This window comes from Exophiala mesophila, assembly GCF_000836275.1.
Source record: "Exophiala mesophila strain CBS 40295 unplaced genomic scaffold supercont1.3, whole genome shotgun sequence".
Lineage (NCBI taxonomy): Eukaryota > Fungi > Ascomycota > Eurotiomycetes > Chaetothyriales > Herpotrichiellaceae > Exophiala > Exophiala mesophila.
In genome coordinates, this window is record NW_015622506.1 from 5,077,736 (window position 1) to 5,104,443 (window position 26,708).

At 50.8% G+C, this 26,708-nt stretch overlaps 10 protein-coding genes across 20 annotated transcripts; 6 read left to right on the forward strand and 4 right to left on the reverse strand.

The window, feature by feature from the left end:
* Positions 1-994: 994 nt before the first annotated feature.
* Positions 995-1,378, forward strand: PV10_05278 (uncharacterized protein; the record flags this gene model as incomplete). The annotated part of the gene is made up of 2 exons (XM_016369916.1): positions 995-1,007; positions 1,086-1,378. 2 exons carry the CDS (start codon positions 995-997, stop codon positions 1,376-1,378), a joined length of 306 nt encoding a protein of 101 aa, XP_016225704.1.
* Positions 1,379-3,192: 1,814 nt separating this feature from the next.
* Positions 3,193-6,382, forward strand: PV10_05279. 7 transcript variants are annotated; one of them, XM_016369918.1, is made up of 9 exons: positions 3,193-3,472; positions 3,521-3,652; positions 3,726-3,778; positions 3,825-4,778; positions 4,828-4,971; positions 5,020-5,367; positions 5,435-5,604; positions 5,656-5,716; positions 5,771-6,382. In XM_016369918.1, exons 1-9 carry the CDS (start codon positions 3,361-3,363, stop codon positions 5,969-5,971), a joined length of 2,175 nt encoding a protein of 724 aa, XP_016225706.1. In that variant the 5' UTR covers positions 3,193-3,360; the 3' UTR covers positions 5,972-6,382. The 7 variants fall into 7 exon arrangements, with proteins under 7 accessions (XP_016225706.1, XP_016225707.1, XP_016225711.1 ...); XM_016369919.1 differs by having other exon boundaries at positions 3,521-3,778; XM_016369923.1 differs by having other exon boundaries at positions 3,726-4,778.
* Positions 6,383-6,679: 297 nt separating this feature from the next.
* On the forward strand, positions 6,680-7,390 carry PV10_05280 (uncharacterized protein; the record flags this gene model as incomplete). The annotated part of the gene is made up of 3 exons (XM_016369924.1): positions 6,680-6,812; positions 6,890-6,985; positions 7,152-7,390. 3 exons carry the CDS (start codon positions 6,680-6,682, stop codon positions 7,388-7,390), a joined length of 468 nt encoding a protein of 155 aa, XP_016225712.1.
* A 980-nt stretch (positions 7,391-8,370) lies between these two features.
* On the forward strand, positions 8,371-8,697 carry PV10_05281 (uncharacterized protein; the record flags this gene model as incomplete). The annotated part of the gene is made up of 1 exon (XM_016369925.1): positions 8,371-8,697. The coding sequence occupies one exon, from the start codon at positions 8,371-8,373 to the stop codon at positions 8,695-8,697; it is 327 nt and encodes a 108-aa protein (XP_016225713.1).
* A 964-nt stretch (positions 8,698-9,661) lies between these two features.
* On the reverse strand, positions 9,662-10,521 carry PV10_05282 (uncharacterized protein; the record flags this gene model as incomplete). Its single annotated transcript, XM_016369926.1, has 2 exons — positions 9,662-9,870; positions 9,927-10,521. The coding sequence occupies 2 exons, from the start codon at positions 10,519-10,521 to the stop codon at positions 9,662-9,664; spliced, it is 804 nt and encodes a 267-aa protein (XP_016225714.1).
* A 1,293-nt stretch (positions 10,522-11,814) lies between these two features.
* On the reverse strand, positions 11,815-12,618 carry PV10_05283 (uncharacterized protein; the record flags this gene model as incomplete). Its single annotated transcript, XM_016369927.1, has 2 exons — positions 11,815-12,441; positions 12,493-12,618. 2 exons carry the CDS (start codon positions 12,616-12,618, stop codon positions 11,815-11,817), a joined length of 753 nt encoding a protein of 250 aa, XP_016225715.1.
* Positions 12,619-12,894: 276 nt separating this feature from the next.
* On the reverse strand, positions 12,895-16,691 carry PV10_05284 (uncharacterized protein). Its single transcript, XM_016369928.1, has one exon. It carries the CDS (start codon positions 16,497-16,499, stop codon positions 12,960-12,962), a length of 3,540 nt encoding a protein of 1,179 aa, XP_016225716.1. The 5' UTR covers positions 16,500-16,691; the 3' UTR covers positions 12,895-12,959.
* A 254-nt stretch (positions 16,692-16,945) lies between these two features.
* PV10_05285 lies at positions 16,946-18,705 on the forward strand. Of its 5 annotated transcripts, XM_016369929.1 has the most exons (4): positions 16,946-17,189; positions 17,261-17,346; positions 17,407-17,511; positions 17,570-18,705. In XM_016369929.1, the coding sequence occupies exons 1-4, from the start codon at positions 17,083-17,085 to the stop codon at positions 18,340-18,342; spliced, it is 1,071 nt and encodes a 356-aa protein (XP_016225717.1). In that variant the 5' UTR covers positions 16,946-17,082; the 3' UTR covers positions 18,343-18,705. The 5 variants fall into 5 exon arrangements, with proteins under 5 accessions (XP_016225717.1, XP_016225718.1, XP_016225721.1 ...); XM_016369930.1 differs by having other exon boundaries at positions 16,946-17,346; XM_016369933.1 differs by having other exon boundaries at positions 16,946-17,346; positions 17,608-18,705.
* An 88-nt stretch (positions 18,706-18,793) lies between these two features.
* Positions 18,794-21,259, forward strand: PV10_05286 (uncharacterized protein). The gene has a single exon (XM_016369934.1). It carries the CDS (start codon positions 19,209-19,211, stop codon positions 20,688-20,690), a length of 1,482 nt encoding a protein of 493 aa, XP_016225722.1. The 5' UTR covers positions 18,794-19,208; the 3' UTR covers positions 20,691-21,259.
* Positions 21,260-24,473: 3,214 nt separating this feature from the next.
* PV10_05287 (uncharacterized protein) lies at positions 24,474-26,545 on the reverse strand. The gene is made up of 5 exons (XM_016369935.1): positions 26,095-26,545; positions 25,680-26,048; positions 25,572-25,626; positions 25,478-25,504; positions 24,474-25,425 (listed from the first exon to the last, which is right to left on the reverse strand). The coding sequence occupies exons 1-5, from the start codon at positions 26,489-26,491 to the stop codon at positions 24,519-24,521; spliced, it is 1,755 nt and encodes a 584-aa protein (XP_016225723.1). The 5' UTR covers positions 26,492-26,545; the 3' UTR covers positions 24,474-24,518.
* Positions 26,546-26,708: the final 163 nt, after the last annotated feature.

Genomic DNA, 26,708 nt, shown 5'->3' on the forward strand with positions numbered 1-26,708 from the left:
ACTGATAACCGAGACACAGGCTGGGTGGCGTAGATTTGAACGACGCCCGAGCTTCACTCTTTGATACGTTGCCTGTACCACAGCTTCAACACTGGTGTGAGGGGGGAGAAACTATGAGAGGAGTATATAACAGTGCAACTTCCTGAATAGGCCAATCTATGCGATCGATGACTACAAAATCCTCTTGGTTTGTGCCAAAGTGAAATGTACGAGGACTTAACCTCTTCGTAGCTATGAACCTTATAAAAGGATTAAATGGATTGAAGTAGCGAAAAGGTTTAGCCCTTTGTCCCTCATCGCTGCAGATCTGCGAGGTGACAACATTTCATGGGGTCAGCATGGGGATCGCCATGACTGAACCTACGCCCCCAAGAAGAAACGCACAAATTGCGCACTTCGTTGGAATTGAGGGTCAGAAATCTTCGCAACCTGAAAAGGGCAGTGATACTGATCTTCCACCCCTCTTCGACTTTATCACTCTTTCATTCTCCAATTTGATGCGGGATTGAAACATGACTCTTTGAGACCTGCCATTGATGAACATACTTTCCGAAGTATGATGTTATTTCGGCACGCTGCTCCTCTTCGATCGGGAGGATGTAGCACAAAGTTGGCTCATCTCCCCGCCACTCACGCGGAACTTCAAATTCGGTTGCTCCGCACGACGATTTGGTGCTGCAATCCTCGAATTCACCAATCTTTTCGCATCGCCTCGATGTCCATCAACCCTCCACCTTCAGCCTCGTTCCACGTGGCAACCCGTTGTTCAGCTAGGGAGATTTCAACTCATCGCAAAAATCAATGTGGGATTCAAGTTCAATCAGAAGCTCCTGTGTGGTCACGTATCCAGAACTTCCGCTTCTGGACGTCAACAACGCTGTGGAAGCGAGCCTTTGCGAACACCTTCCGCTGTCTTGTCGGCTGTACTCTCGGCGACTTTTCAACCATGTGGTTTCTTCAAGTCCATCATCCTGAATTGGGAGTTGGAATAATCATGGCAACGTCAAGTAAGCCGAATAACCCAATGGTTTGACGCCATTCATCCAGCTGAGAACGAACTACTAACCATGCTCCTCTCGTTACAGTGTCAATGGGTATCTTGACATCTATCTTGGTAGAAACATGCTTCCTCAGCCTGGGTAAGGACAGATTACCTCTCAAAGCTGCAGCGAAAGCGGCGGTTGGAATGAGCTTGGTCTCTATGATGGCGATGGAGGCGTCTGCGAATTTTGTCGATTATCATTTGACAGGCGGAATGGTCAACCTCGACTCTCCTGCATTCTGGCTCGCCGCTGCTATATCTAATTTCGCGGGCTTCGTCACTCCGTTACCATACAACTATGCCCAGCTCAAACTGTTTGGAAAGGCGTGTCATTAAAAGGGACATATGTATCATGGAGTTAATCTTCCCCTTGGTGAAATGCCTTCTTTCGTTGCTGTTGCTAAAAGGAGTCGGAGTCCAATAGAGTCCGATCTTACGCCTCGTCCTCAGTGTGACCGTAGCATGTCCTATTCGTTCACATATGTGGTGCCAGCGAAGCATTGGACAGAACCTGGAGCTGAATGGCGATGGCGATTTCTATATTCGTACTAACATTTTCGAAGTTTGCAGCGTCAATGTTGCGATGGTCGCAGCACCTGGGACTTGCAGCATTGTATCATAATCTAGAATAGTTTTTACAACGCAAGTAAGAGCAGTTGTGGCCAGGCAGATAATGAAGTGCCCAGGAAGCCATCTGAGTCCATCGACGTCTGTCGACCCTAAGTCCGGCGCAGAGACTTCTCTTTAAGTGAACACAAGCCGTTCGAGATATAGTCTACACCCGGAAGATCCTTAACTGAGATGAGTGCCACGTCCCAAGCAACCGTATAGCATTGTGTATCCCAACTTTGTCCTCAGAGAACTCCCGAACTGGCCTTGAAATCGCTCGATTCCGGCACGCCAGCACTGGCCCGGCAAAGTGGACAGGTGGTTCGAGATTGGAACCAAAGTTGCAAGCATTGTCGATGGAAGACGTGCCCGCATGGTACGACTTTGGGATGGCTGGCATTCTTCTGGGGCAACTGTGAATGAAGAATAAATTCTATGCGGCATATAGCACACATACCCGCAATACAAAGTTGATCTTCGACGGCATTGCGAAATGTATTGCCAACCATTCGTATTACCCGTCGACGACGGATGTGACCATCAATATCCTTTGTGATTTTGTAGATGGCGGCAGCAGCATCGCGCATAACATGGGCACAGGAAGCGTAGGTGGACCAAATAAGGATGTAATGGAGAGAAAGTGCGCATCTCGAAGTGTCTTTACAAGGGAGTCAGTCAGGGTTCAAACACTGCCATAGTCGCAAGCTGGCATAAAAAAACATCAACCAACTATGCATAAAACCTCAAGAATAGCTCAGGAGGATATCTCATTCTCGTTCTTACCTGTCCATAGTTCCGCGTGGAACAACCAAGGCGTGCTTCCATTACCTCCATCGGGCTCAACATCTAAGGCGTCTGGTTCTCCGTCGAAAGGCAGCTGGTCTGATCTTTCCACTGTAGTTTCGGCCACATTCACGATGCACAATAGGTAACGAGCTGTCACGGATGAAGACAAAAGGACAAAATCTGCAAATTCGAAAGCGAACATTGGCAAGAGCCTGCACCGAATCAGCAACAAGAAAGGCCCACCGAAGTGCTTTCTTACCATTAATTCTGCCTTGGTTTCACCAAACAATGCATGTGTCGCGCTCATTTTTCTGATCTTGATGTCCTTGGAGTTAATATTGTAACAATTCTTCGTGGAATCGGTCGGCGGCGAACCACAAACAGCGGGAGTACATCCAGTCCTTTTGGATGTCGTCGTTTCGGAGTGTCTTGAATCAGAGCCAGCAGTGTCGATCACACCTTTGCTTAATTGAGAACGGAATTCAGAATGCGCGAAAACACCTCAACGGCAGAGAGTAATGATTGGCTTCCTTTGGCAGAGGGAGCTCGCCAGGAAAGGGGGCCCCGCCCCCTGCTCGGCTCACCCGAAATGTGGCCAAACAGTCTTGTTGGTTGTTCAGCCGCTGGGGTTATCCGCATACGTTTCCGGACGGCGGTGGGGTGACTTCCGCCCTATTCGTTGATCGACACCAATCAACACTGCCACTGCCGAGAAATACGCAGAAATCGCGCCGCAAAAACCAGGCTCTGACTGCAATCAACAATATGCTCTGTGCCTCGATTGTGACAAATACATAACTCGTAGCGGAGAACATTCACGAGATTGCGCCTTCCCCTATGTTGCCTTCCTCCCCCGGCTTACAATCATCGCTTTTCTGCTCTTTTGGTGTGCCTGATCCTTGTTCCTCATTCTCTACTCCAACATGCTATCATATCCACACTTAATTGTGTTGCTTGCCTGCTCAGCAGTGCAAAATGCTCTGGCCGCCTCTCGTTCATACGAACTGACTCTCAGTACAGGTATCCGAAGCCCTGGTAAGCCTGAAAGGATGATTTTCATTGCTTTGTCTGACATTGAACCAGATGGATTCGCGCGCGAAGTTTACCTCATCAATAACCAACAGCCGGGGCCCTTGATTGAAGCTGAAGAAGGAGATGATCTTGAAATATTTGTCCAGAACGATTTGCCAGTCGAGACAACAATTCATTGGCATGGTAGGTCGCTCCAGTCGAAAAGGCTGGCGTGCGGTCTACGCGATTCAGCAAAACATTGACATGATCGCGCTAGGGCTTCTCCAGCGTGGAACTCCAGATATGGACGGTGTTCCTGGCGTAACTCAGGTTGGTGGGACATTTGACTGCTCGTGCCCGTCTTATGCGTCTCTAGTTTCCCATCCCGCCAGGAGGTAATTTCACCTATCGATTTTCCACAGCCGACGAGTACGGATTTTACTGGTACCATTCTCACTTTCGAGCCTACTACAACGACGCCTTACGCGGGCCGCTCTTAATACATCCGTCCCCATCCCGGCCGCGTCCATTCAAGACTCTTGCTCAGAGCAGCTCTGAGTTTGATATGATGTTACAGGTTGAGCGCAGCGGAACAATTCTCCTGCTATCTGACTGGTACCACAGGCTCTCTGATCGAATATACGATGAATATTTCACGACTGGTGCATTTCCCCAGTGCGTTGACAGTCTTCTGGCGAACGGGAGAGGAAGAGTCCAATGTCTACCCCAAAACATACTTGAAGCCGGACCAGGCCTGGGCCTTGAATCCAACATCGCCAACGATCCTCATGATCCTGACGCTATGTCGATGGCAATGGAGTCGTCAACGACCAGCGGAATGGGCATGGCTTCAATGTCGATGGATACAGCATCGATGCCCGCGTTGACAACGGATGCTATGTCCATGAGCATGCGGAAAAGGTCAGATCACACCGCAAGCCCGTCAACCGGCACTGCCATGTCTGATATGAGTGCCATGTCTTCGACATTGACTTCGATGGCGACAATGGGATCATCTACGGCGTCGGTGGGCACAGAGGACCAAACCATGAGTACCACGGTGGACATGCCGCAAATGACTTTAGGCCCACGCGGGTGCAGCCCACCCATGATGTTTAGGCCAGGCTTCAACGCGAGTTCACTCCCACTCGAAACTTGCACGAATACTACATCGGAACTCTTCACCTTCACTGCGGACGCATCTCGTGGCTGGACCGCTCTACATCTCGTCAATGCTGGAGCTGTCAGCAGACTCAGTGTCTCGTTGGACGGTCATTCCATGTTCGTCTACGAAGCGGATGGACTATATGTGACTCTTCAAGAGGTTCAGGTCTGTCCACGGCAACTCTTGACACTGATTCATGTTAACCTTCGGGCAGGTTCTGCACATCTCCATTGGCCAGCGGTATTCCGTCATGATACGGCTTGATCAAAATCCCGGAGACTATTCTTTTAGATTTGCAGCATATCCCTATGGTGACATGCAGCAAGTCATCGAAGGGCAAGCCATTTTGTCATACCAAGTGAGACAATGACCCCGGGCAATGTGATTATATGACTAATTCCTCCAGAATATGACCAACAATACTAACATGACTATGATGAGTCGCATGGTCTCGCCGTGGATGCTCGTCAACGGATCCGCCACATCGGGGACTGTCGAGCTTGACGACCAGACCCTTGCTCCATTCATGGGCAACACGGCACCATCCGGGGCGGCCAACGTTACTCGACATTTTGCAATCAACCAAACAGACATAGTGACTTGGGTGGCTAACAGGGAACCATTCGTAGAGCCTGCTCGGCCTATTATCTATGGTAGCGTCTCTGACGGCTGGAATGCAACCACTACACTTCTTACCCCTGCCAACGCTACCGTTGATATTATTATGAAGGTCGCGAATGATTCGATGGACACGGTAAGTTCGCCAATCCGTTCGACTCAACGTCATAGCAATTTCTGGCTCACGAGATATCATTTTATAGATGGGCCATCCGATGCACCTACACGGCCACAAATTCTGGTTCCTCGGGTCCGGCGAAGGCGACTTTCCATTCGAATCTGTTACTGATGCACCTTCGTCGATGATCAATCTCCAGAATCCGCCATATCGCGATACCATCGATTTGCCGCCTTCGGGCTGGGCAGTTATCAGGTGTGCAAAGAGGCTGTTCGGCGGATCACTAAAATTTACTAACGTTCTTAGATACATCACTGACAATCCGGGGGCATGGTTGTTTCATTGCCATGTTCAATGGCATCTTGTGGTAAGTCATATTTCACCTACTGGTAGAGAGACACTCTCCTGAATTGATCAACAGAGCGGCATGGCTGTGGTGCTTGTTGAGAATGAGGAACGAATGATGGATATGGTAGGATCTATCCAGAATGCGTTCAACAATCCAGCAACGAATAATTCGCAGGCAGAAGGGACTTCTGCAGCTAGCACCCTGTCTGGTAATTGTCCTCGCCAATATCTTAGCTTTCTATTCTCGCTGCTGTTGCTCTTCGTTCTATTGTAAAGGGACCAAGCGGATGGCCTCAATCATTCAGCATGAACGCATCTCCATTGCGTTCGATCCAGACGCTTTACGAGCATATCGGAGAGTTCTGTTGGCGAAGCGCCCAATAAAGTTCTATTCGAAGGGGATCGTACATCCGCTGGATAAATAGTAATGCAGGCGACTATAGAGATAGAGCACTTACTGTAAAGCACTTTTTTGGTATTGAGGACCGATGACCTTTGATTTTAAATTTAACTTTTAGATGAATGCCTTTGTTCAACCTCTCCTTAATAATTTGAGCCGCGAATGACTTGACACTTTCGACCCTGTCAGAAGGTCACTTCGCCTACGTGTCTATCGCATAGTTCCGGTATTTATGTGCTTCATGTGACCAGAATAGCACGGCAATTCAAATGATAGCAGCAGGTTCATCTGATAGAGTACACGGTCTGAGGCATGGAGGACTGGGTGGCCGCGGCCGATCATCTGTCCCCGCAATGCTCTTGAGCATAGCCAAGCCCCCAAGCCTCGAATACGATTGCACAGCGGTGCGACATTTGTGCGTGAAGAGGCGAAGCAGGCTGACCGTGCATATGTATGGAGCAGACAAATGGCTAGAGTGTTTGGATCTTCTACATCTCTAACCTCCTCTTCCTGTATCCGCCCTCCTTGACCAAGGACTTTCCTCCTCAAGCAGGACCTGATCATCCAAAGAGACCTGTCTCAATGTCATTGCCTGATCCTACTAAACCACGCCACTACTATCGAGAACTGAGCAGTTCTTCAATAAGGACGCCATCGCAGCTTGATGATCCTAAAGACGATCATATCACTTACGAGGACCTGGGTAATTGTGATGGTACGACAGAAAACAACCAGATTCTAGAACAATTGCAGGCAGACACAGGTCTAGATGCTAACGTTTGTCCGAGCCAGGAACCGATCCATTCAAGCCAACGCTCGTAGCGATTAAAGGGATCGTGTTCGATGTTTCTCGAAACCCAGCCTACGGACCCAATGGACCTTACCACGGTATGCAACTGACTTCCTCTACAGTCCTGGCGAGAGAAAAGGCCACATTCTAGACAATATCTCTCATGGCGGCCTCCCAAACATCCCCTCCAACATTGCGCTGCGCAGTGGTGGAGAACACATCCAGCGTCTTTCTCCCAGAGAATTGATGTAGCTTGCTTTCTAGTCTACGCGGGCAAGGATCCTTCCCGTGCCCTGGCAACATCCAGCCTCAGACCTGAAGACTGTGTTCCCGAATGGCATGACCTCGAAGACCAATACAAGACTGTCCTAAACGAGTGGTATACTTTCTTCACCAACCGATACAAGGTTGTGGGCAAGGTACGTCATTTTGGTATTGACGGGAGAGAATTGCAAGGGTCTTTTGAATTCTACAGAGCGATCCCGTCTTATGTGGTGGAATAACGATGAGTGGTAATGGTGCACCTGAGCAGGGATATCAAAGTGCCTAAGCACTTTGCGTTTGCTTGTCTTTGAGTTGGGGTGGGAAAGATGGATTGAGGACACCCCCGTTCGAATCAAGAGCTTCGACTAACAACTCATGCCTTTCCAGGTTGTTGGCGCCCACAATTTGTGATTCGGCGTATGGGACCAATTTGTCGCACCAGAGCTTGATCATAACTGGCTTTCAGGAAGCTTTCGTTGACTTGCAAGGTCGAACGATAAGGGGACAACTTCGTAAATTGGAGAGAAGTTCTAGGGCAGAGTTCAGCGGTAACGTTATCGACGCAGTCCACTTTTGAGGAGCATGCAGTCTCGATTTCGTAATCTGGCTGGAGATCTCGCGGACAGCTGCAGCAAGGCACCTTAAACAACACTTTGTGTAATATCAGACATGGCGCATTGCAACCTGGAATTTAATTTCGATGGAAGATTGTGGACGAGGCATTGCAGACTCAGAGTTTCATTTAATTGGCGGTTCGCGACAGCGGAGTAGTCGTTTTGGCTGTAGAATGATCGACCAGCCAAGGATCATGAAGTCAACGCTAAAAGGCGCACAAATCTCGCAGTTTCATGATAGGACAGCGCCAAGCCCCCTTTCGTCTCTTCTCTCTTGGGCGTTCAGCTGTCCTTGGACAAAGCCATGTAGCTGACTGGTTGTTGGGGGGTTACTAGTTCGTGCCTACGACGCGAATGAGACAATGAGTGATAAGAAGCAAGTCTACTCCTTTCAAGGCTTCTCTGAGTGGCCACAGGTACAAGTTTGAGGAGACTCTGCAGCTCGAATGCCAACTATTAAAGGCCCTGAATCACACTCTTGAGCATCGTATGATTTGGATTCTAGTATTCATCTCCTACTCATCCTCATTTGCGCATCCTCACCCGTCACTCCACTGTCATTCCTAAAGAAAACAAGTTCATCCACTCTTTTGATCGTCACCAGAATGTTGGCCCGTTCCATCATTGCCTCCATTCTCTTTGCCAGCAGTGGCTTTGGTCAAATGTCCATGTCTTCGGGCGCAGTGGACCCTTCGATGACGATGGCCTCGACCATGGATCCCTCGATGACGATGGCCTCGACCATGGACCCTTCAATGACGATGGATACCATAACTGGTTCCATGATGAGCTCGGCCACATCTAGCATTGCGAGCGGCGCTACGCCATCGACGAATACCGCATCTGGTAACGCCAATCTCGCGGAATATTTCGCTATCACTTGCTGGATTCCCTTGGTTGCTGTTGGGCTATCAAGCATGGGCTTGTTCTAAATCATTGTTTTGATGGGTCGTGGAAGGGGGAGATGATGGCATGCTGTGCTCGGCGACAACTACAGCTTTCACAACGTACACAAAACATATTGGCACTGTGTTGAGGCATACAATATGACGATCAGACGCTGGGCGCTGACAGACAGCAGGAAGCACGGAATTGAACAACTGCACAAGAATACTCAGATATGCCATTGACATTGGAACACGGTTTCACAATGCTTGAGGGAATTCACGTCTCCTGAGCCGGATTCTACTGCTCTTGCACAACTTGGCCCCAATTCCGCCATTTCCTATTCCAGTATGCAGCTTCGTGTTGCAGGGTCACTTCGTCCGTTCAAGGCCATCTACCCCGAAATCTCGATCATGAACGGTCCACCCTCCCTGAGTCTGACTGAGTCAGTCTGCCCTAATGACAGGGACAACGTATTGTTGTCCATGGCTCCACGCAGACCCTCCCTTCTTTGTGACCCCTAGTTGCTGCCCGCTCGTGCATATACCCAAGTCATAATTGCAAGTCGGCCTGCCCTACGGCCATAGTGAATTCTGTCTCCCACCAAGAGACTCTCGACTCATTCTTCAATCGAGACATGATCATACCCAAGGATTTCGAGGAATGTGTTGCAGGGATCGAGTGCTTCAGCGTCGATTGCTCCGCAGCGCCATTGGCGAGGTTCAGTATCCTGGCTGTCCTTATATGTACGATTCCAGCAATGAGAGCAGTTGCGCTGAACGGCGGAACAGAGATATAGCTGCAAACATTCTTCGTGATTTGGCAGATGGTGTTACCAAGGTCGCGCATGACATGTACGCATGACGCGTAGGAAGCAGGCCTGAAAGGGACACGTTCTAATCGATTAGAGGTGACGGGGCCCCACACGAATGATGCCTTTCTACCGTTCAGCAACTCATCTTCTCGATAAAAGACCTCGAGGTTCCGAGTGGCTCTCCAGAGTGTCCAATCTCACTGTTCCGGTAAATACACTGATAATTCCAATCCTCCGCTGAACGGTACTGTTAGGGTCTTGAACCCGTTCTCGGGATTCCGGATGTACCCAAGGAAGTCCTTATACAACATTTTTGCCATTCTCACATTGTCCGTGATCACAATAGCACCACGTTTCAACCGCGGCTGGAGGAGCCGGAGTGTAGGGAGTGCTAGAGGAGTCCATACTATCGGTGTCAGCAGTGTAGCCAAGAGTGACGAAGTAGTGTTAAGAGAAACTCACTATCGAGAAGCAGGAGGTCAATCTGCTCAGGCATGCCTTCTTCAACCTTCAGCGTCTCCAGCAAGTCTCCCTCTCGCATCTCAATCCATGGCTCCACTTCCTCCCCGGCTTCCCTCCAGTGTGCCTTGGCTCTCTCTGCTTTTGATGGTTCCTTCTCCGTTGCAATAACCTTTCCCGCGACAATACTAGATCCTATGGCCCTCCGCCGCTGAAGTAGCACGTTCTGTCCCACAGCTAGTGCAAGGTATATCGTTGAGACGCCAAAGCTCGTCCCGGCTTCAACCACGTTGCGCGCTCCCACAGCCCTTGCCAGGAGGTAGATGTACTCGCACTTGTCTCTATCTAGCGCAACGAACTTGTCCCGCATGTGATCGTCGGCCGCCGACGACCACAGTTCACCGATCGCAAAGAAGCGAACAAGTCGAGTCAGGTAGAAGAACTTCTGCGACCAGGACCTTTCTTCCTTTTGCGACTGTGCATGTAGCCTCCGTAGGAGAAGCAGGACCCTAGAGTTGGCCACTATATGAGTAGATTGGTCTGTTGACGCGCTCACACCGGGTGGCATCGAGGGGTGTGTCGTCGATAGGTGTGGCATCGTGATAGTGGGCGACTAATGTTGAACCAGAGCATGTCAAATCGAAACGGTCGCTGAAATACCAAAACTTGGTTCCCAGATTACCAAAACAGCCACCACGCTGGCTGACAAAAGAGATGTGTTTTACGCACAAACCTCTCAAACGGAAACGAATCATAAGACTGAACAAACTGCCGCCAATTCAGCACGCTGAACTCCGCCCTCTTCAGATTCGATGGCGTCTATTTTGGTTTAGAGGGTATTTGGTAAAGTCAGAGGCGACGCTAACAATGTTAGCCAACCAAAAACCATCATGACCCTTTTCACCGTTCCATTTTTCGATTATGACAAATCCATGGGAGTACAGCTCTGCCCTGATTTTTTGGATCGCAACCTGATGGGCGGAATGCCGGCCTCGACTATCCTGCATTTTGGCTAGCCGCGGCATCATCTACTTCTGCAGGCTTCATGGCGCGGTCGCCATAACAACTACGCCTGGCCTAACCTGTTTGGAAGACGCTGTCATTGAAATGGAAGCCGTATCGTTGCGTGCTTTAGAACTTATCTGGATCTGTCCGTCATAGCCCAGGGCTTGAGGTCGGCATATTTGAAAGTTAATCTTAAGTCGACATAAGTCGTTCGATCGAAACATTCTCTCACTGAAGCTCTGGATAGGTTAAGATCTTATCCAAGCATAACGGATGCCACAGCGTATCTCACTATTTTTCAGTACAGACCTCCCAAAATGGTTCTGAAATTTTTCGGTTCCGGTACTCCGGCCCAGGCCCGGCATAATGGACAGGTGGTCCGCGATACAAACCAAATTTGCAAACATTTTTGGTGGAAAACATGTCCGCACAGTAAGACTTTTGGACGCTTTTGCTTATGGAGGCTTATGTCTCTCCGCGGTAGTGTAGTCGGTGTGGAATTGCCGCCATTCTGTGACAACGGTGACCGAAGTACGAATTCCATGCGGCAAATAACACACACGCCCGCAACGCGAAGTTGATCTTCGATAGCATTGCCAAATGTATTCTCAATCAGTTGAAGTACCCGTTGGCGGCGGATGTGACCATCAATATCTTTCGTGATTTTATTAACAGTGATAGCAATGTCGCGTATGATGTGCGCACAGGAAGCGTAGGAGATGGACCAAAAGAGGACGTAATGAAGACGAAGCGTGCATCTCGAAATGTCTGTAGACGAGTAGTTAGATTGATATCCTGAGACAGTACGATTATCCAGAACGCGGATGACAAAACAACAGCCAGACAGTAGATATGATGGCAAAGCGTTTGACCACCCGAGAACAGCTCAGAAAGATGTCCCATAAATGTCCTTACCTGTGCATAATTCCACGTAGAACAACCAACGCGTGTTTCCACTATCTTCTTCGGACATGGCATTCAAGGCGTCTCGGTCTCCGTCGGACGGGTGGTGAGCTAATATTCCTGTGCCCGTCGAACTTGACCGTCGGACTGCCTCTGCGATACACAGCAGGTAACGGGCTGTCATTGATGAAGAAAGGAGGACCAAGTCTGCAGATTCGAAAACGAACATTGGCATAGTTTGTCGTCCCGTGGCCTGAACACTCGCTTCGTAGGCAAACATTATGATATTAAAGATGTCGGTCAACGGGAGTGAAATGCAGAATTGAGCTCGCAACTTCCAGGCGGTCAGTGGTTGCCGTTCGACAAATTTCACTCTACCCTCTGTCATCCAGGCCCAAACTCTTGCTGCCGACAGGGCGACGAAACACAATATGTAGTCAATATCCAGCCTTTCTCCGATCAAATACGTGACCAACAATGTTTCTGTGGTCTTGACGATGTACTTTTTGAAGATATTCTCTACCTCATCACAAGGTAGTCGCCCGTAAACACATCGTTGCAGGCTCAGGACCAACAAAGCCGCAACTAGAACCAGAACGTTGGCAATAACCTGAGTCGAGTTAGTGATTGGCGCTGTCGACGCGCGCCTGAGTACGCCTACCAACAACTGAGCTCTACCATGGTCCAGCAAACTAAGTATCATGCTCATTTCCCTTTTACCGCCCTGGAGTAACTTTCTAATAAATCTTTTTAGAGGTTTTAGAGGTCGGCTGGTGGAGGGAAACATAATCGCAGTGCTGTTACATTCCAAACTTTGTTCCCCGTGGGTTTATGGTTGGGACACGCGAAAATGCCTCAGGGCACGGGCAATTATTGGGTAACACTTCCAGCGTGGGAACTAGGCGACCTAAATTACGTCACAGCCTGAAACACGAAACGTCTTTCCACGCGCCGCACGGGGCATTATACTGCAGCCCGTTTTCGAGGTTCGTTTTCTGTCGTTCCCACCATATCCTGTGCTGAACTTCTGTGCTGAACTTCTGTGCTGAACTTCTGTGCTGAACTTCTGTGCTGAACTTCTGTGCTGCAACCCCTACTGCTGCTTGCAGGTGCTGTTCTTATTTGTAGTCATTCATTCCACCGTCCGGCAAGTTGCGCCAGTGTCTCTATGGTTAACCGAGATTTTGCCATTACTCTAGTTACCATTCCCCTAGGTAGAAAACTAAATTTCGCGGGGGGGATCGAAACGACCCTGACAAGACGCTGAATGCACCATAGGTTGTGGTCAGGTTCTCCTTGCATCCTAGTTCTCCCGGCAGCGAAAATGGGATTTCTAAGAAGGGGCCCATTCCGGCTCTTCCTGGATGCTCTAAACCCAATAGCGGGAATACCTGTCCTCATAACCAGACTCGAGGATATGACGCTCAGAGAACTCAACGCCATGGCCAGACTCGCCCACACAGGGTTCAGCTTTGGGTGTCCGGGTGCCGGATAAATCACTCCTGCCGCGATAGGTACTAAGGCGACGTTGTACACCAATGCCCACGCAAAGTTGAACTTGACTCTCCGGAAAACAGTGCGGGAGAGTGTGATAAGAGTCAACAAGGAGTGAAGGTTTGAGGACATGAGCACGAATTTGGCGCTTGATATAGCGACATCTGAGCCAGAGCCGATGGCAATTCCAGCGTCAGCGGCAGTGAGCGCGGGAGAATCATTGATGCCGTCTCCAACCATAGCCACCATTGCTCTTCCCACTTTGCCGTTGCGTTTAGGGGCGGAGTCTTGTAGCCAGCGGATTCGCTCAGCCTTTTCCGAAGGGAGAACACCAGCAATAATATTGGTCGCCGGGATACCTAGTTGATGCCCAACTGCTGTAGCGGTTACGGGATTGTCGCCTGAGATCATCCAGATGCTTAACCCTTGCTCACGTAGAGCAGAAAGGACGGAAGCAGCTTCAGGGCGGAGAGAATCAGTGGTTGCAAACTGTGCAACGAGTTTGAAAGTGGGTTCGTCCCCGTCCGAGAGGGACAGTGGACGCAAAGCCAGAAGAGCGACGCTTTTCCCAGCGGACTTCCATCTCGACATAACGTTGGACTGGCCTGTGGTTATCGGAGTGCCAAGGGAGGAGATGAAAGCTTCACTGCCGATGGCAGCTTCGTACCGGGTGTCGTTGGCGGACGTATGGATAGTAAATGTGCCTCTGAGACCGCGACCAGGGAGTTCTTCAATAGCAGAGTCGGCGATAGTAGTGCGGTTTTGTCCTCGGCAGAGCGTAGCAATTGCTTTTGCTATGGGGTGACTTGAAGACTCTTCTAGGGCTTGCGCGATTGCCCAGATGTCCTTCATCTTCTCCTCACTAGAAGCTATGATGTCGTGGTTTGTCACCGTTGGGTTTCCGCCCTCGGTGAGCGTGCCGGTTTTGTCAAAGACAACCACGTCCAGATCGGAAGCTTCTTGAAACGCTTCTCCGCCACCTTTAACCAATATTCCGTGTTGCGCCGCTAGTCCAGAACCCACGAATAAAGCTGTTGGGGCTGCAAGGGCAATGCCGCAAGGGCACGCGCCGACAAAGACTGCAATGGCAAACTGTAATGCCCAGAATGCCCAACCACCTGTGTCGACATCAAGCCAGCTCTCCGGGAGGGCCCCGCCCTGACCTAGTCCAAACCAGACAACAAACGTTGATACGGCAATGAGGGTAATAACTGGAACGAAGTATCCCGTCAAGATATCAGCCACTCTCTCCACCGGCGCTCTTTTTGCCTGACCTTCCCGAACGACTTTGACGATTTGGTCAAGCATAGATGCGCCTGAGACTTCAGTGACTCGGACATTAATCGGTTTACCGGTGTTGATTGTTCCAGCAAAGACTTGATCGCCCGTGTTCTTGGTAATAGGCCGAGACTCTCCGGTTAAAGAACTCTCATCGAAGGTGGAATCGCCTAGGATGATCGTGCCATCGGCTGGGGGAGATACGCCATGAAGTACTCGGACAACGTCTCCGACTTCAAGAACATCGACATTGATTCTCTCGCCATTAGTTATCGGAAGAGATAACTCACTATCTTCCGATTCCGGATTGGATCTCACGAGCAGAGCTTCGGTTGGCCGAAGCTTTCCGAGCATTGTGACAGCATCACCGGCCTTAGATTTACTGTACGCTTCTAAGTAGCGTCCAGCGAGAATGAACATCGTCAAGAACACAACCGTGTCGAAGTATGTCGACAGTCGCCTGTTGTGTTGCCCAGTTTTTTGCGCTTCTAGAGCAAGTACGGCGATCGAAGGGAAGTACGCCACCGACGTTCCAGCGGACATGAGCAGGTTCATGCTTCCGAAACGGTAAAATCTTCGAAGAACGGGGACGTTGCTATTCCGGCTCCACAGTGCTCGGATCTCCTTGATTGCCCTGGTGTGGAAGACGTCGGCAGCGAGGAACATCACAGGCGTCGCAAGGAAGAAAAGCGCCCACTCGGCGCGAGTGTCGGCGCCAGTCCACATGATTTGTTGGAAGAATATGCGTACGCGGTTGGTCGAGGGAACTAGGCTCATCCAGACCACACTGATGAGGAAGGTTGGGATGGCGACGATGAAGCTGAGGAGAAGCCGCAGGAGTAGACGACGCCGTTCGCGGAGCTGCATAGCTCGCGAGCGCTCTTCGATCGTTGGAGGATGGTATATTGTGGCTCTAAGTTGGTCGCTGACACCATGTATGGTAGCTAGGATACTTCTGATAGTAATGATGTCGGGTTGGGGACGATATGTAATCACTATGATGGGGTCATCGTACGACGGTGGCTTGTCGATAGCAAGTCGTCCCTGAAACGGCGATGACAAAGCCTCGACGACCCTTCGTGGGCATTGATCGCAGAACATTCCTGCTATTCTGATCATGATTGTCCTTTCCACCAGCTGTTTTGTCTGCTCTGGTTGTCCAACTTCAATGATGCTCTCGATGTGGCAGTCGTATCCTCTGTCTTCGATTCTCTCCACAATCTGATCGATGTTATCCTTCGGGCCGGTAAAGGCAACGGTTGCGCTATTAGTAAGTAAACTAACGCTGACATCCGTCAAGAATTGGAGTCCCTGCACCCCTTCATTAATGGAGAGGATGCATGCCGCGCAAGTCATGCCAGTGATACTGAGAGTGGCTGTAAACTTTTGCGCCTCAGGGATGGTCACGATAACATCCTGAGATGTCTCGGCTTTTTCGTTCGCCTTTTGACAAAGAAAACAGTGGTCTAAATGCTTCTCATCAAATTGGTAGCCGGCATCGTCTCGTGATTCATGATGTCCTGCCGTCTGGTGCCGCGACAGAGTTGATGCTTGTTCGCTCAGCATCTGAGCAGCCTGCTCCAACCATTCTTGATGGGTCTGGACTAAATCTTGCTCGTAGATAATATGGCCAGATTCATCTTCGGTCTGCACACTCTGCACTTCGAATGCTGCGTCTGATAAAGCTCGAGCTATGTCACTTGCAGAGTGGTCCGGAAAGTGGACTATCGTCACCTCGTGTGATATATAGTTCGCGGTAATCGTTAGCGGCGCTGGCTGTAATGTACTGAGGACCTCCTGGATGTAGGAGAGGCAGGAGGCACAGTGGACGTTGTTTATCAGAACAGTCGTCGTGACATGGCCCGCTGGCGGCGGGTGAAGTGGATGGAGCGCCATTCGTCTGGAACAATCATCAATGGACTTGATCGATGTTCGAAATGTTTTGCTGGCAACTAGATGCTGGTTGCTAGATTGTGAACAATTACGGGAACATTACACTGAGTTGTCCCAGAGGGCAATGAATCAACGATAACAGCGGCTATTAAAAACAGGTACGATTGATCTTACCCAGGTTGCCAAGTCTGCGCCACCCTACATTATGTGACTGGGCGGATTTTGGCCGGTGCACGGAGGTAGCTTAAACTTGCTCAAACTTGCTCAACCCTACTCTCAAAGCAATTTTTAACTGGCAATCGCGATTGTGGGGGGCTTCGCATCGTCGATCTAGTCCTGTTTTAGCAGTTCGCTATCGCTTGACGAGTAAAGTTCAGAGCACGGACCTTCCCAAAAATCAGCACAAATCCCGCAAAGCCTACCACCGAGTGCACCATAGATAGTCTCTCCTAATTTTGAGCAGGTTTTGAAGCTTCTCCATTCCCTACTCAGCTGAATAAAGCACCCAGGAAGCTACACCGAATGCTCGATTAGGGCTTAGAATATCTCCGACCACGCGAGGTCGTAATGCCAAGGCATCTAGCGAATGTGCTCAATACGGCCGCTCGCTGAGCTTCACAACGTGTCCATAAAACGCACGAACAAAGGTATCGCATCAACGGGTTACCTCCTCACTCTTGACGGCAGCAGAAGGCAAGTGAACCCGGTTTGAGCAGACCCGTATGTTGAATCGATGGCTCACACTGCCCTCTCGACCTTTGCAGGTTGCAAGTGGACCTAGCCCGCCCAAGCCGAGCCGATCTGTCTGTTGAATCGATGGCTGATGCCACTATCTCGACCGTTGCAGGCTGTAAGTGAATCCAGCCTGAGGAACTCTCTGTATCGATAGCTGACGCCGCTACATTCGCAGGGAAGAAGAGCCTTATACTTCGAATTGACGCAGAGAATCCTGCGCTGACGGAGCGTCTGCTGTCTTATATTACACCGGGCATAATGGTAGCGCTGGGAATATACTGTGGGTCGAGCCTACATTCTAAGAGATCTTCTAGACTTAGATCCTACCACCATGACAGATCATGTTCTGACTATCCTTGAAATCGTCTTCATCCAGCGGCAATTCTCCGTCCTGTTCGACCTTTCCACCCTCCGAGAAAAGGCATTCTTACGGTTCTGGCTAGCTAATGGCGCAGCGATGTCCGCTGCGATGCCTCCGGAGCTCATACCTCTGCTCTCTACCCTGCGCGGCACCGTGCTTGACATCGGCCCGGGTAGCGGCGAACAGCTTCATCGCTATACGAGTTCCTCGGTGAGTGCAATCTACGGCGCAGAGCCAGCCATTAAGTTACACCCGAAGCTCCAAATGAAGGCGATGGATGCGGGCCTTGGCGACAAATATCATATACTCGGTTGCGGTGCCGAGCCCCGATCGCTCATTCCCGCGTTGGCGGGAGTCGGATTGATCGGGGAGGGAAATACCAGCGAAGGTATTTTTGACGATATCGTATCGATAAGAGTGCTATGTGGTGTTCCCGACCTAAAAGAGACGGTGGAAGGACTGTACGAGCTACTGAAACCAGGCGGCAGGTTCATTGCCTATGAGCACGTTGTTTCCCCGTGGAAGACAGAGAAGGGCAGCACGGTGGCGAGAGTTCTTCAGTGGATGTACATGTGGATTGGTGGGTGGAGGTTCTGGATGGCAGGCTGCAATTTGGACAGGGATATTGGTATGGTCTTGCGCGAGGCTGGCAAGAGTGAAGATGGGCCTGGATGGAGCAGAGTAGAGATGAAGACCTTGAACGCTTGGTCAACCATTCTGCATATTGTTGGGTATCTAGTCAAGAACTAAGCAAAGTCATGATGAGACAAGCTCCGGCACGCTTCATTGGAATCTTAGTTGGACATAGGTCCCAAATATAGAGCTCTGGGCCGCACCATGGTATTTGTCTTTGATCTCGAGAGCGCGACGATGTTGCGGGAAAATTTCCTTGGGTTCACCTTTGACCCCCGCACTGGCATACAAGTTGCGGGTTGCAGATTTGCTTATCGCATCAGACCACTTTGGATTGGCGGAGATCTTGCGAGGCAGGCCAAGCAGTTCATGCTTCACGAGGCTTAGCAGAGCTTAGCGGTGGTTAGCAGGGCCCTAGTCGGGCAAGAGCTGATAAGATTCCTCTCCACTATTGGCAGTGATATCTTGACCTCATGTTTGGAATTGCTTGCAAACCCAATCGCGTATTGCATTTTCAGTCGATGATAAGCAAGCAAATGCACCTGGCCCATCGTTCGAGCCAGAGGGCGAATCCCGTCGCCACGTTAGTTCCTAGATCGCTCGCTAACACGGGAATATCCCTCTGGAAGTTGAGTTGCAGTCGGCCAAAGAAGAGATAATATCTCCTGGCAAATCAGCTTGCCTGCTCAAAGATTGATATCGTTTGAATCCCGGTCTACGTTGCTGCACGTAGGGGCGGGAGGGGTTGCGTATTGAACCTTTCATGGAACTTTGGGAGCTCACTTTTCTTTTTCGTGGCTTGCTTCGCCTTCCTGCTTAAAACCTCTGTTCCCACTCATCTGCTTTGACGCGTGTTTGCGCCCTTTCTCATCCGAGCCTGTACGTTCGGAGGACCTGCAGTTGTCTCTTGATTCCTTGGTCTTTCCTCACCCGACTGCAGACACAATCCAGCAGACGACCGGATCCTTCAATATCTCGTCCACATGCGGCACTTGCGACGCTGGGATGCCGACAAACTTGTTGCGCCTGACTGGCTCAACAATGGCGACAATGCCTGGCAAATGACAGCAGCAACCCTCGTTGGGTTGCAATCACTTCCTGGTCTCATGGTCATGTATGCGGGCCTGGTCAAAAAGAAATGGGCCATTAACTCGGCATTCATGGCGCTTTACGCCTTTGCTGCCGTCCTCATCTGTTGGGTTGTTTGGGCCTATAAAGCCGCATTTGGCAAACAGATGTTGCCGTTTGTCGGGGTACCCGGTCCAGCTGTCGAGATGGATTATGAGCTAAGACAAGCCGTTTTGCCTGAGGCAGGATTGAGCGCGGCCTACCCAATGAGTACGATGATATACTTCCAGTTTGTCTTCGGGGCCATCACACTGGTGATCATTGCAGGATCCGGACTTGCAAGGATGAACTTTCTGGCGTGGATGGTATTCGTACCTCTATGGCTGACACTGAGCTATACGGTCGGTGCTTTTAGCCTTTGGGGAGGTGGTTTTCTGTATGATATGGGTGTTTTGGATTACTCCGGTGGATATGTCATCCACGTCTCCTCTGGAACTGCTGGTTTCGTCATAGCTTACTGGGTTGGACCTCGACATCCCCGCGACCGTATAGAATTCCATCCCAACAACGTTCTTCTTGCGCTCGTTGGCGTTGGGATACTCTGGCTTGGCTGGAACGGCTTCAACGGTGGTGATCCATACACGGCCTCGCCAGATGCCGGTGCCGCCGTGCTTAATACAAACATCAGCGCCGCGACGAGTATGTTGACTTGGACCATCATGGACTTGATTTTCTTCAAGAAGCCAGCAGTGATTGGGGCAGTACAGGGAATAATCACTGGCCTTGTTACAATTACTCCAGCTGCCGGGTTTGTGGCCGGTTGGGGAGCAATCATTATCGGTTTATGCGCCGGCTCCATCCCCTGGATGTCGATGAATATTTTGGGCAGGCAAAGGTGGTTTCTTGAGTTCTCTGACGACGTTGTTGGAAATTTTCATACCCATTTGGTGGGGGGTGTTGTTGGCGGATTCTTGACTGGTCTGTTTGCAACCAGTGAAGGCACCGCCGCTTTTGCCTTGGCTCCGAATGGTGGTGCAATTGATGGCAATGGACGGCAAGTCTGGCTCCAGATTGTCGGTTTCCTGTTCATCATCGGTTGGAACATGTTCTGGACGAGTGCGATTTGCCTTTTCATCAAATATGTCCTGAGAATCCCCCTCAGATATAACGAAGCCCAGCTGCTCATCGGCGATGGCGAGGTCCATGGCGAACTTCCATACGCCTTCTTCCATGACGGTCGTCACGAATACGATGAGCGCTATGGCAAACCGAACATTGATCCGGAGAAAGCTCAAGGAGTCCTCGAAGGAGTGGAAGCCGGCCGCGATCTTTCCAGTGATGAAGGTGGCAGTGGCAGAGGCAGCGGCAGTGCAACAAAGGCAACAAAGCTCGCATAATCTTCACCTTCATTCGTTTCCGTAATAGGGGCTTGGGAAGGGAAGTTCTCGGAACACGGGAGCCGTCTGGCAGACGGTGGTTGAAAGTTGCTCCTTATCGAGACAACATTTTCGAGGGCTTATTGAGTGCGCGGTGCAATTGATAGCTTTCCGAGATCTGCACCGCACCCAACTAGCACAAGTTTTTAATTCAGTACATGTCAAGACAGCTCCAGGTCACTTCATTAGGGAAGCCTATCACAAGACTGAACCTCGCCAAGGTCCCCGTTGTAAGGATTATAAATATCAGAGCAGAAGCCTTTGGGAAGGCCGACAGGGTCAAGTTTCAACCGGGGTTGTAATTAGATTGGCAGCAATGTCAAACGCCCCTTTATCAGGCCAAGGCCAGGAACTGAAAATGCTTGACAATCGGAAGCCAGCCGGAGGAGGTGTCCCCAAACGATGTTTGGAGAGCGCAACTAATCATATGAGAGGACTACAGTACCTGATATTGAGATGTTTGGCGGGAAACATTTTTTATCGTTCAAAGAACGAAGCCTAGATTACAGAGTGCACCCACTGTGAAGGACTCAAACTCTAGGCTGCCACGTAGCTCCGTTCGCCCCCTATGCTTCCAAAACTTTAAAGCGGCATCCACGAGATGCCTCGGGACAGCTGGAGGAACAGCTGGTTGGCAGGGTCCTCGTACACCCAATTGGGCTAGAATGCCAAGGAGAAAGATGTGGAGTCACGGGTGGAAGCGCCAGTCGGATTAATGTTAATCCGTGAGATGCGTGGGCTGAATGCGAATCCGTTGACCCAATTAGGACTAGGCGCAGATATAGCTGTAGAGGGCTGCACTTCTGATGAGTACGGTTGGCGAAATACATTTTTCATTTTGCGCCGCCGTCTATAAGATATGGGCTAGCATGGAGAAACATGCTCAAACTTGCTCAGACTTGCTCAAACTTGCTCAAGGACTATACTAATTTTGGGATCGAACCGGGATCCCTCCGGCTGACTAGTGCCAGACTAGCCAATCACACTTTTGGAATGACAGCTAAAGCCGCTGAGCCCTAGGTGAGGCCAGGTGGAGGAGGATGGCAGGTGCTCATTGAGGATGCATTTTGCCCAAAACGATTTTCCCTCGCAAGTAGGGTCCATGAGGGAATAAACGACATCGGGCGCGAAGGAATGAAGAGGAGACCTATTCCTCGCATTTTCTGTGTAGTCAGCTTCCCACCGTTTCAGAGTTTGCTTGTCCATATTGGTCACTCATTTCTCGAGAGGGTTGGTGTTCCAGTAGGATGTCGAAAAAAGCTTCTTGCGCCTAGCGATGGCAAAGGATGTGGCTCGCTAATGCAGCCTTTGGTCATTGCTTACGTGTTCGCGTCAAGAGTATGAAAAAGCAAGTACGAGCAGGCAACTTTTGCTCGCCAGGTCAACCAGCTCATTTCTACAGTAAAGCCGAGCTCTCAGGCACAGCTACGAAGGAAATCGCGCGCCCTTCATGTTCTCCACCAGCATCACCACGGCTCTGTATTTTTCCACATGGACGCCGACATCTATTGTCACCTACACGGGGTCATGTGTATTCCTCGTCCTCCTTGCCATTTTATTTCGCTTCCTCATCGCTTTGACACTGTTGTCTAAGAGACGCCGGAGAAATACCAAGGTTAACAAGCTTCGCTTGGTTGAAATGGGAAAAGCTGACCCTGCAGAAGCTAGTTGTCAACGATGCGGAATGTGTGAGAAGTTTCTTGAGGATGAATGGAACAGAGGTGGAACTATCTCTTGCCGTACCACCTCAGCGACAGAGGAGCACGAGGCAATGGATGATTTCTGTGGACGTGCTCAGAGCGGTCGTGAACACTTTGGTAGCAGGAACTTTCTACTTGCTGTAATGCAAACCCCCTCCCTCCTCGTCTGGGTTTGACCAAGAACGTTGGTTACATCCTCTCTATCTTTGTTGGAACCTTCATTGGGTCTCTCGTTTTCGGACGATATGACATTGGAGCACATCTGGAGACGACCTTGCATGGGTGAAAATATTATCGAGGACTGGCTGAATTGTTCACACTTTTTGTCCAAGGGGAAGTCCAGGGATGGTGTGACCGCTACTCCTTCAACCAACATCTTTTCATACAAATGCCCATCTATTGGTTTCTATGCCATCAAATATAGACCATTCATAAATGAAACTCGGAGAACAGATATTCTGGTTCGGAAGGCTATTACACGAGCATCGGGGATCTGTTGGGGGAGGAAATCTTTCAACCAGAACGCCTTTGACTTCGGGTGTGTCCAGGTAGTGATGGCATCGCCGCCGAGGCCGTGGACGGCCACGATACTAAGGCCATGCTGTGGTTAGCCAAACACACTGAACAATGGTAGACCGCAGCCAGCGGATCTCCAGGAGGGTCTTACTCGACGGCGGGCCAAGTGGTTGCATCTTTGGGAAGGAATACAATGGACAGCGCCATGCAGAGAGCTGAGTCAATCCGTTAGGCTGCTTCTGGCATTGAGCATCAAGATGCCAACAGCATTCATGTCACGTTGGTTGTTATAACTACACCAACGGTAAAGAGGTAGATAGTAAATCAGTGCAGCTTGAGCCTGTGTCGCTGACAGAAGGCTGGCTAAGATGCTTGGCTCTCGATGCGGCGAAAAATCACGTGCAGATAGCCTATCTACGTCAACTTCCTTTGGCCGGGCACTGCTTCAACTTTTATCCACAAGTCTACTTTCTGGACTCTGCTGCCGTCCGTTCTTACTGCCCCTCGAGTCCATATTGTACTTGTTCGACCTTCGTTATTCGGTCATCTCGACTTTATGGAGTCCTCTCGAACCTCTCTCACCCCGTGCATTGCTTGCCCGCCTGATGGAGTCACTTGGGAGCACCGTCCGGACGCTGGGCCTTGTTGCGATGGTAAGTTTGCCACCAAGCTAGAATGGACTTTGCATTGATTGATCCTTTACTTACAGAAAGTTGCCTCGAGTCCGTGGCACGTCGGCTATGTACCTTGCAATGTGGCGCGGACGAGACAACAACCTCCAGCTGCGACCAAAGTATTTAACCCTTTGAATGGTGTACTTGAGTATTGCTAATTCGTTAAGTGATAGCATCTCCCGGCGAGCCCGAATCCTCCGTCCTTCCCACACAAACTCGCAAGCGCAAGCGAGGAGCTTGTAGCACCCATTCCCGCAGCGCCCGTGAACAGTTCGCCACCACCCTCAAGGAAGTGGGTTGCATATGCAAAGCACTTATAGCGCGCAGCCTTGAACCGTGTTGTAAAGCGGGTAGGCCTATGCAGACTTGGACCACAGCGGCAGCCGCCAGGAAGACGAGCTCGTCGTCGATTCTAAATACGAGTGTGGATGAGAGCGACTGTGTCAAGAAGGGATCCTGCGGAGGCGACGGCGTCGAGTGCTCCGCAATGGAAGATGAATGCTGTGGTTCGGTGAAGACACTGGGTTGTTCGATGGCGAAGAAAGGCAACAGGAACAGTGCTGAGAAGGACAACTATTGTAACACGAAGGAAGGGGGTACCTACTCCGGTGCAAGCAGAGCTGATTGCGGCGGTACCGAGCAGAAATGCTGCCGCATTGGTACAAATGACGATAAATGTGTTGGTGCCGAGAAGCGGTCTGGCTGTTGCGTTGCGAAAAGGGATAACTGCGATGCATCTGAGGACCAAAATAACTACTGCACGGTCAAGGCCTCCTCCACGGCGACGAAAAAGGGAAGTTGCTGTTTTATTACGGAGGAAGACGATCATTCTGGGGTTATAAGAGACAAGAGCTGCGGTTCCCAGCGAGCGCGACACCTCCACGAGCACCGATGACGTTCTACCGAGCCCGACGACGCTTCTTGGCCGGCTCCTCTACCCTCGTTTCTCCCTCATCCTCCTTCTCCTCGCGCTCTTTTCGCTTCCTATGATCCGGAGTACCAAAATCATTGTTGAGGCCTTGCATATCCATTAGATCGTGGACTGCGTATGGAGATCCACTGATATGCTGCGGATCCGCTAGCCCTTCTTGAAGAAGAACGGATAATGTGTCCTTGGTTTCAAATTCGACCCTTTTACGAAAGGTTCCTTGGTGGTCGATGAACGACCGATCGCCGACCGACCCGGGAAGCCCATGGCCGTTCACGATAAATCGCGCCGCCCGTTTAGACAACTGTTCCAGCAGCACCTCGAGCTCGGGACTATTTCGAGGCAAACGACAGAAGATATGGCCCGATCCAGAATACTTCCCCTTAATCTTCTTCGGCTTTGAGTCGAGTTCAAAGTAGAAACGCGTCGCAACGAGGCAACGCGCGACGACATCGACATCCTCCGACCGACAGAACTGTTCCCGAGCTTTTGTTGCCAGCTCGTGCATCCTGCCTGTATCATCCAAGTCGACCTCTCTGTCTAGTTCAACGTCGAATCGGAAGTACCGCCCATCTAACTCTGCCCGTCGTCCATTCTTGAACGCTTGGGCGATTTTTTTACCGTTGATTAATTCCATGAAGGCTCTGTACGATCGTGGCAGGAAGCCCTCTCTCCAGATCGCACGTAGTCTGCTGGAGTGTGACGTGGGTACGCGTGGTCCCGAGGACCCGGTACCGAGGGAGACGACCACATTGGGCCTTCGGATCAGTGGCCACACCACCGGGATTTCCCACAGGGCAAGGTCGACGGGATTGTTCCTCCACAGGGCTCCGTCTTGAAAGGTCCCTACCCCAGGAATGCGCTTTGCTGGAAAGTACCTCGTGGCCTGTGAGCTGATCAGAACCTCGAAAGAGGCGGAAGGGAACATACCACGGTGCCGCAGCTCCACTCATTGCTCTTGTTTGCAATATCAGCCATCTTCTCATGCTCCAACAAACCGTGACGGAAGGAAATGAACACTCACATCTCCCACAGCCGAATCCTTTTCCGCCCATCTTGTGACCGGACAATGCGGTATCCTGTTCATCCATTAGAGGTCGCTCTCACATTGTCAGTTCGAATCTCAGCATACCGCAGTCCTGCGGCCTCGGTCCCGCCCCGTTATAGTTGGTGAAGAGGCACGGGTCCGTTTCCAGGACCGTGGTCACCGGGATTCCCACTTTCGCGCCGATCGCAGTTGCATGGGAGTTGTCCAGGATGCCCATGTCGCCGCCGAACACTTCTTTTAGCGCAGCTTCCAAATTATCCGCTGGATACAGACCGTCGGCCAAATACGACACGAGAAACCCAAGAATGTGCGACAGGACCGGAATGCGGGACACAACGGGTACGTGGGAGACCCAGCGCGGCCTGAATGCCCTTTTCGCAAAAGATTCGAAAATATTCGCACAGTCCTCCACCGGCCACCCCATGATAAATAATGCGAGGACGATCAGTCCGCCTGGTCCGCGTCAGCGAGGCCCGTTCAGTGGATCGTGTCCACCTACCGGAACTAGTGCCAAACGAAATCTCGAAATTATCCTGCACTGGGATCGGTAGGCCCATCCTGTCCTGCAAGATTTGCAAAAACAGCAGCGGCACGATTCCCTTGACGCCGCCCCCATCGATGGTCAATACGTTGACACCCGCGGTGTCAGGCTTTACTTTTACCGTCACATCTCGAAGCGCCATATCGCAGAGGAAACAGCGCCGAATGTCGAACGCCCACCGATCATTCTGATCCGGGTGTCCGAAGACTCGAGGGCAGTTCTCGCAGACCGCGTGGCCGCAGGGCAAGTTGTTGTTCTCTGGCGTGCGACGCAAGCATACGAGACAGGTGTCGTCGCTTCGCACCCGCTTCCAGCGAAGCTTAAACTTCTTCAGATTGTTGTGATGGACCGTCATGGACGGCGTGCCGGCGGCAAAGTCCTCGAAACATTTTCGCAGCTGCTCCGAGACGGCTTGGACGAAGCCAGACGGAAGAAGCAATTTTATCGAGCTGTCGTACACAAGCACACCGCTCCTGCCCACTTGATAGCAGGCGTCTTTATACAGGGTCTGAAATACATCTTCGGGGTTGAACGCCACGGGGCCGTCAGATTGGTTCCGCCACTCGTGAAAG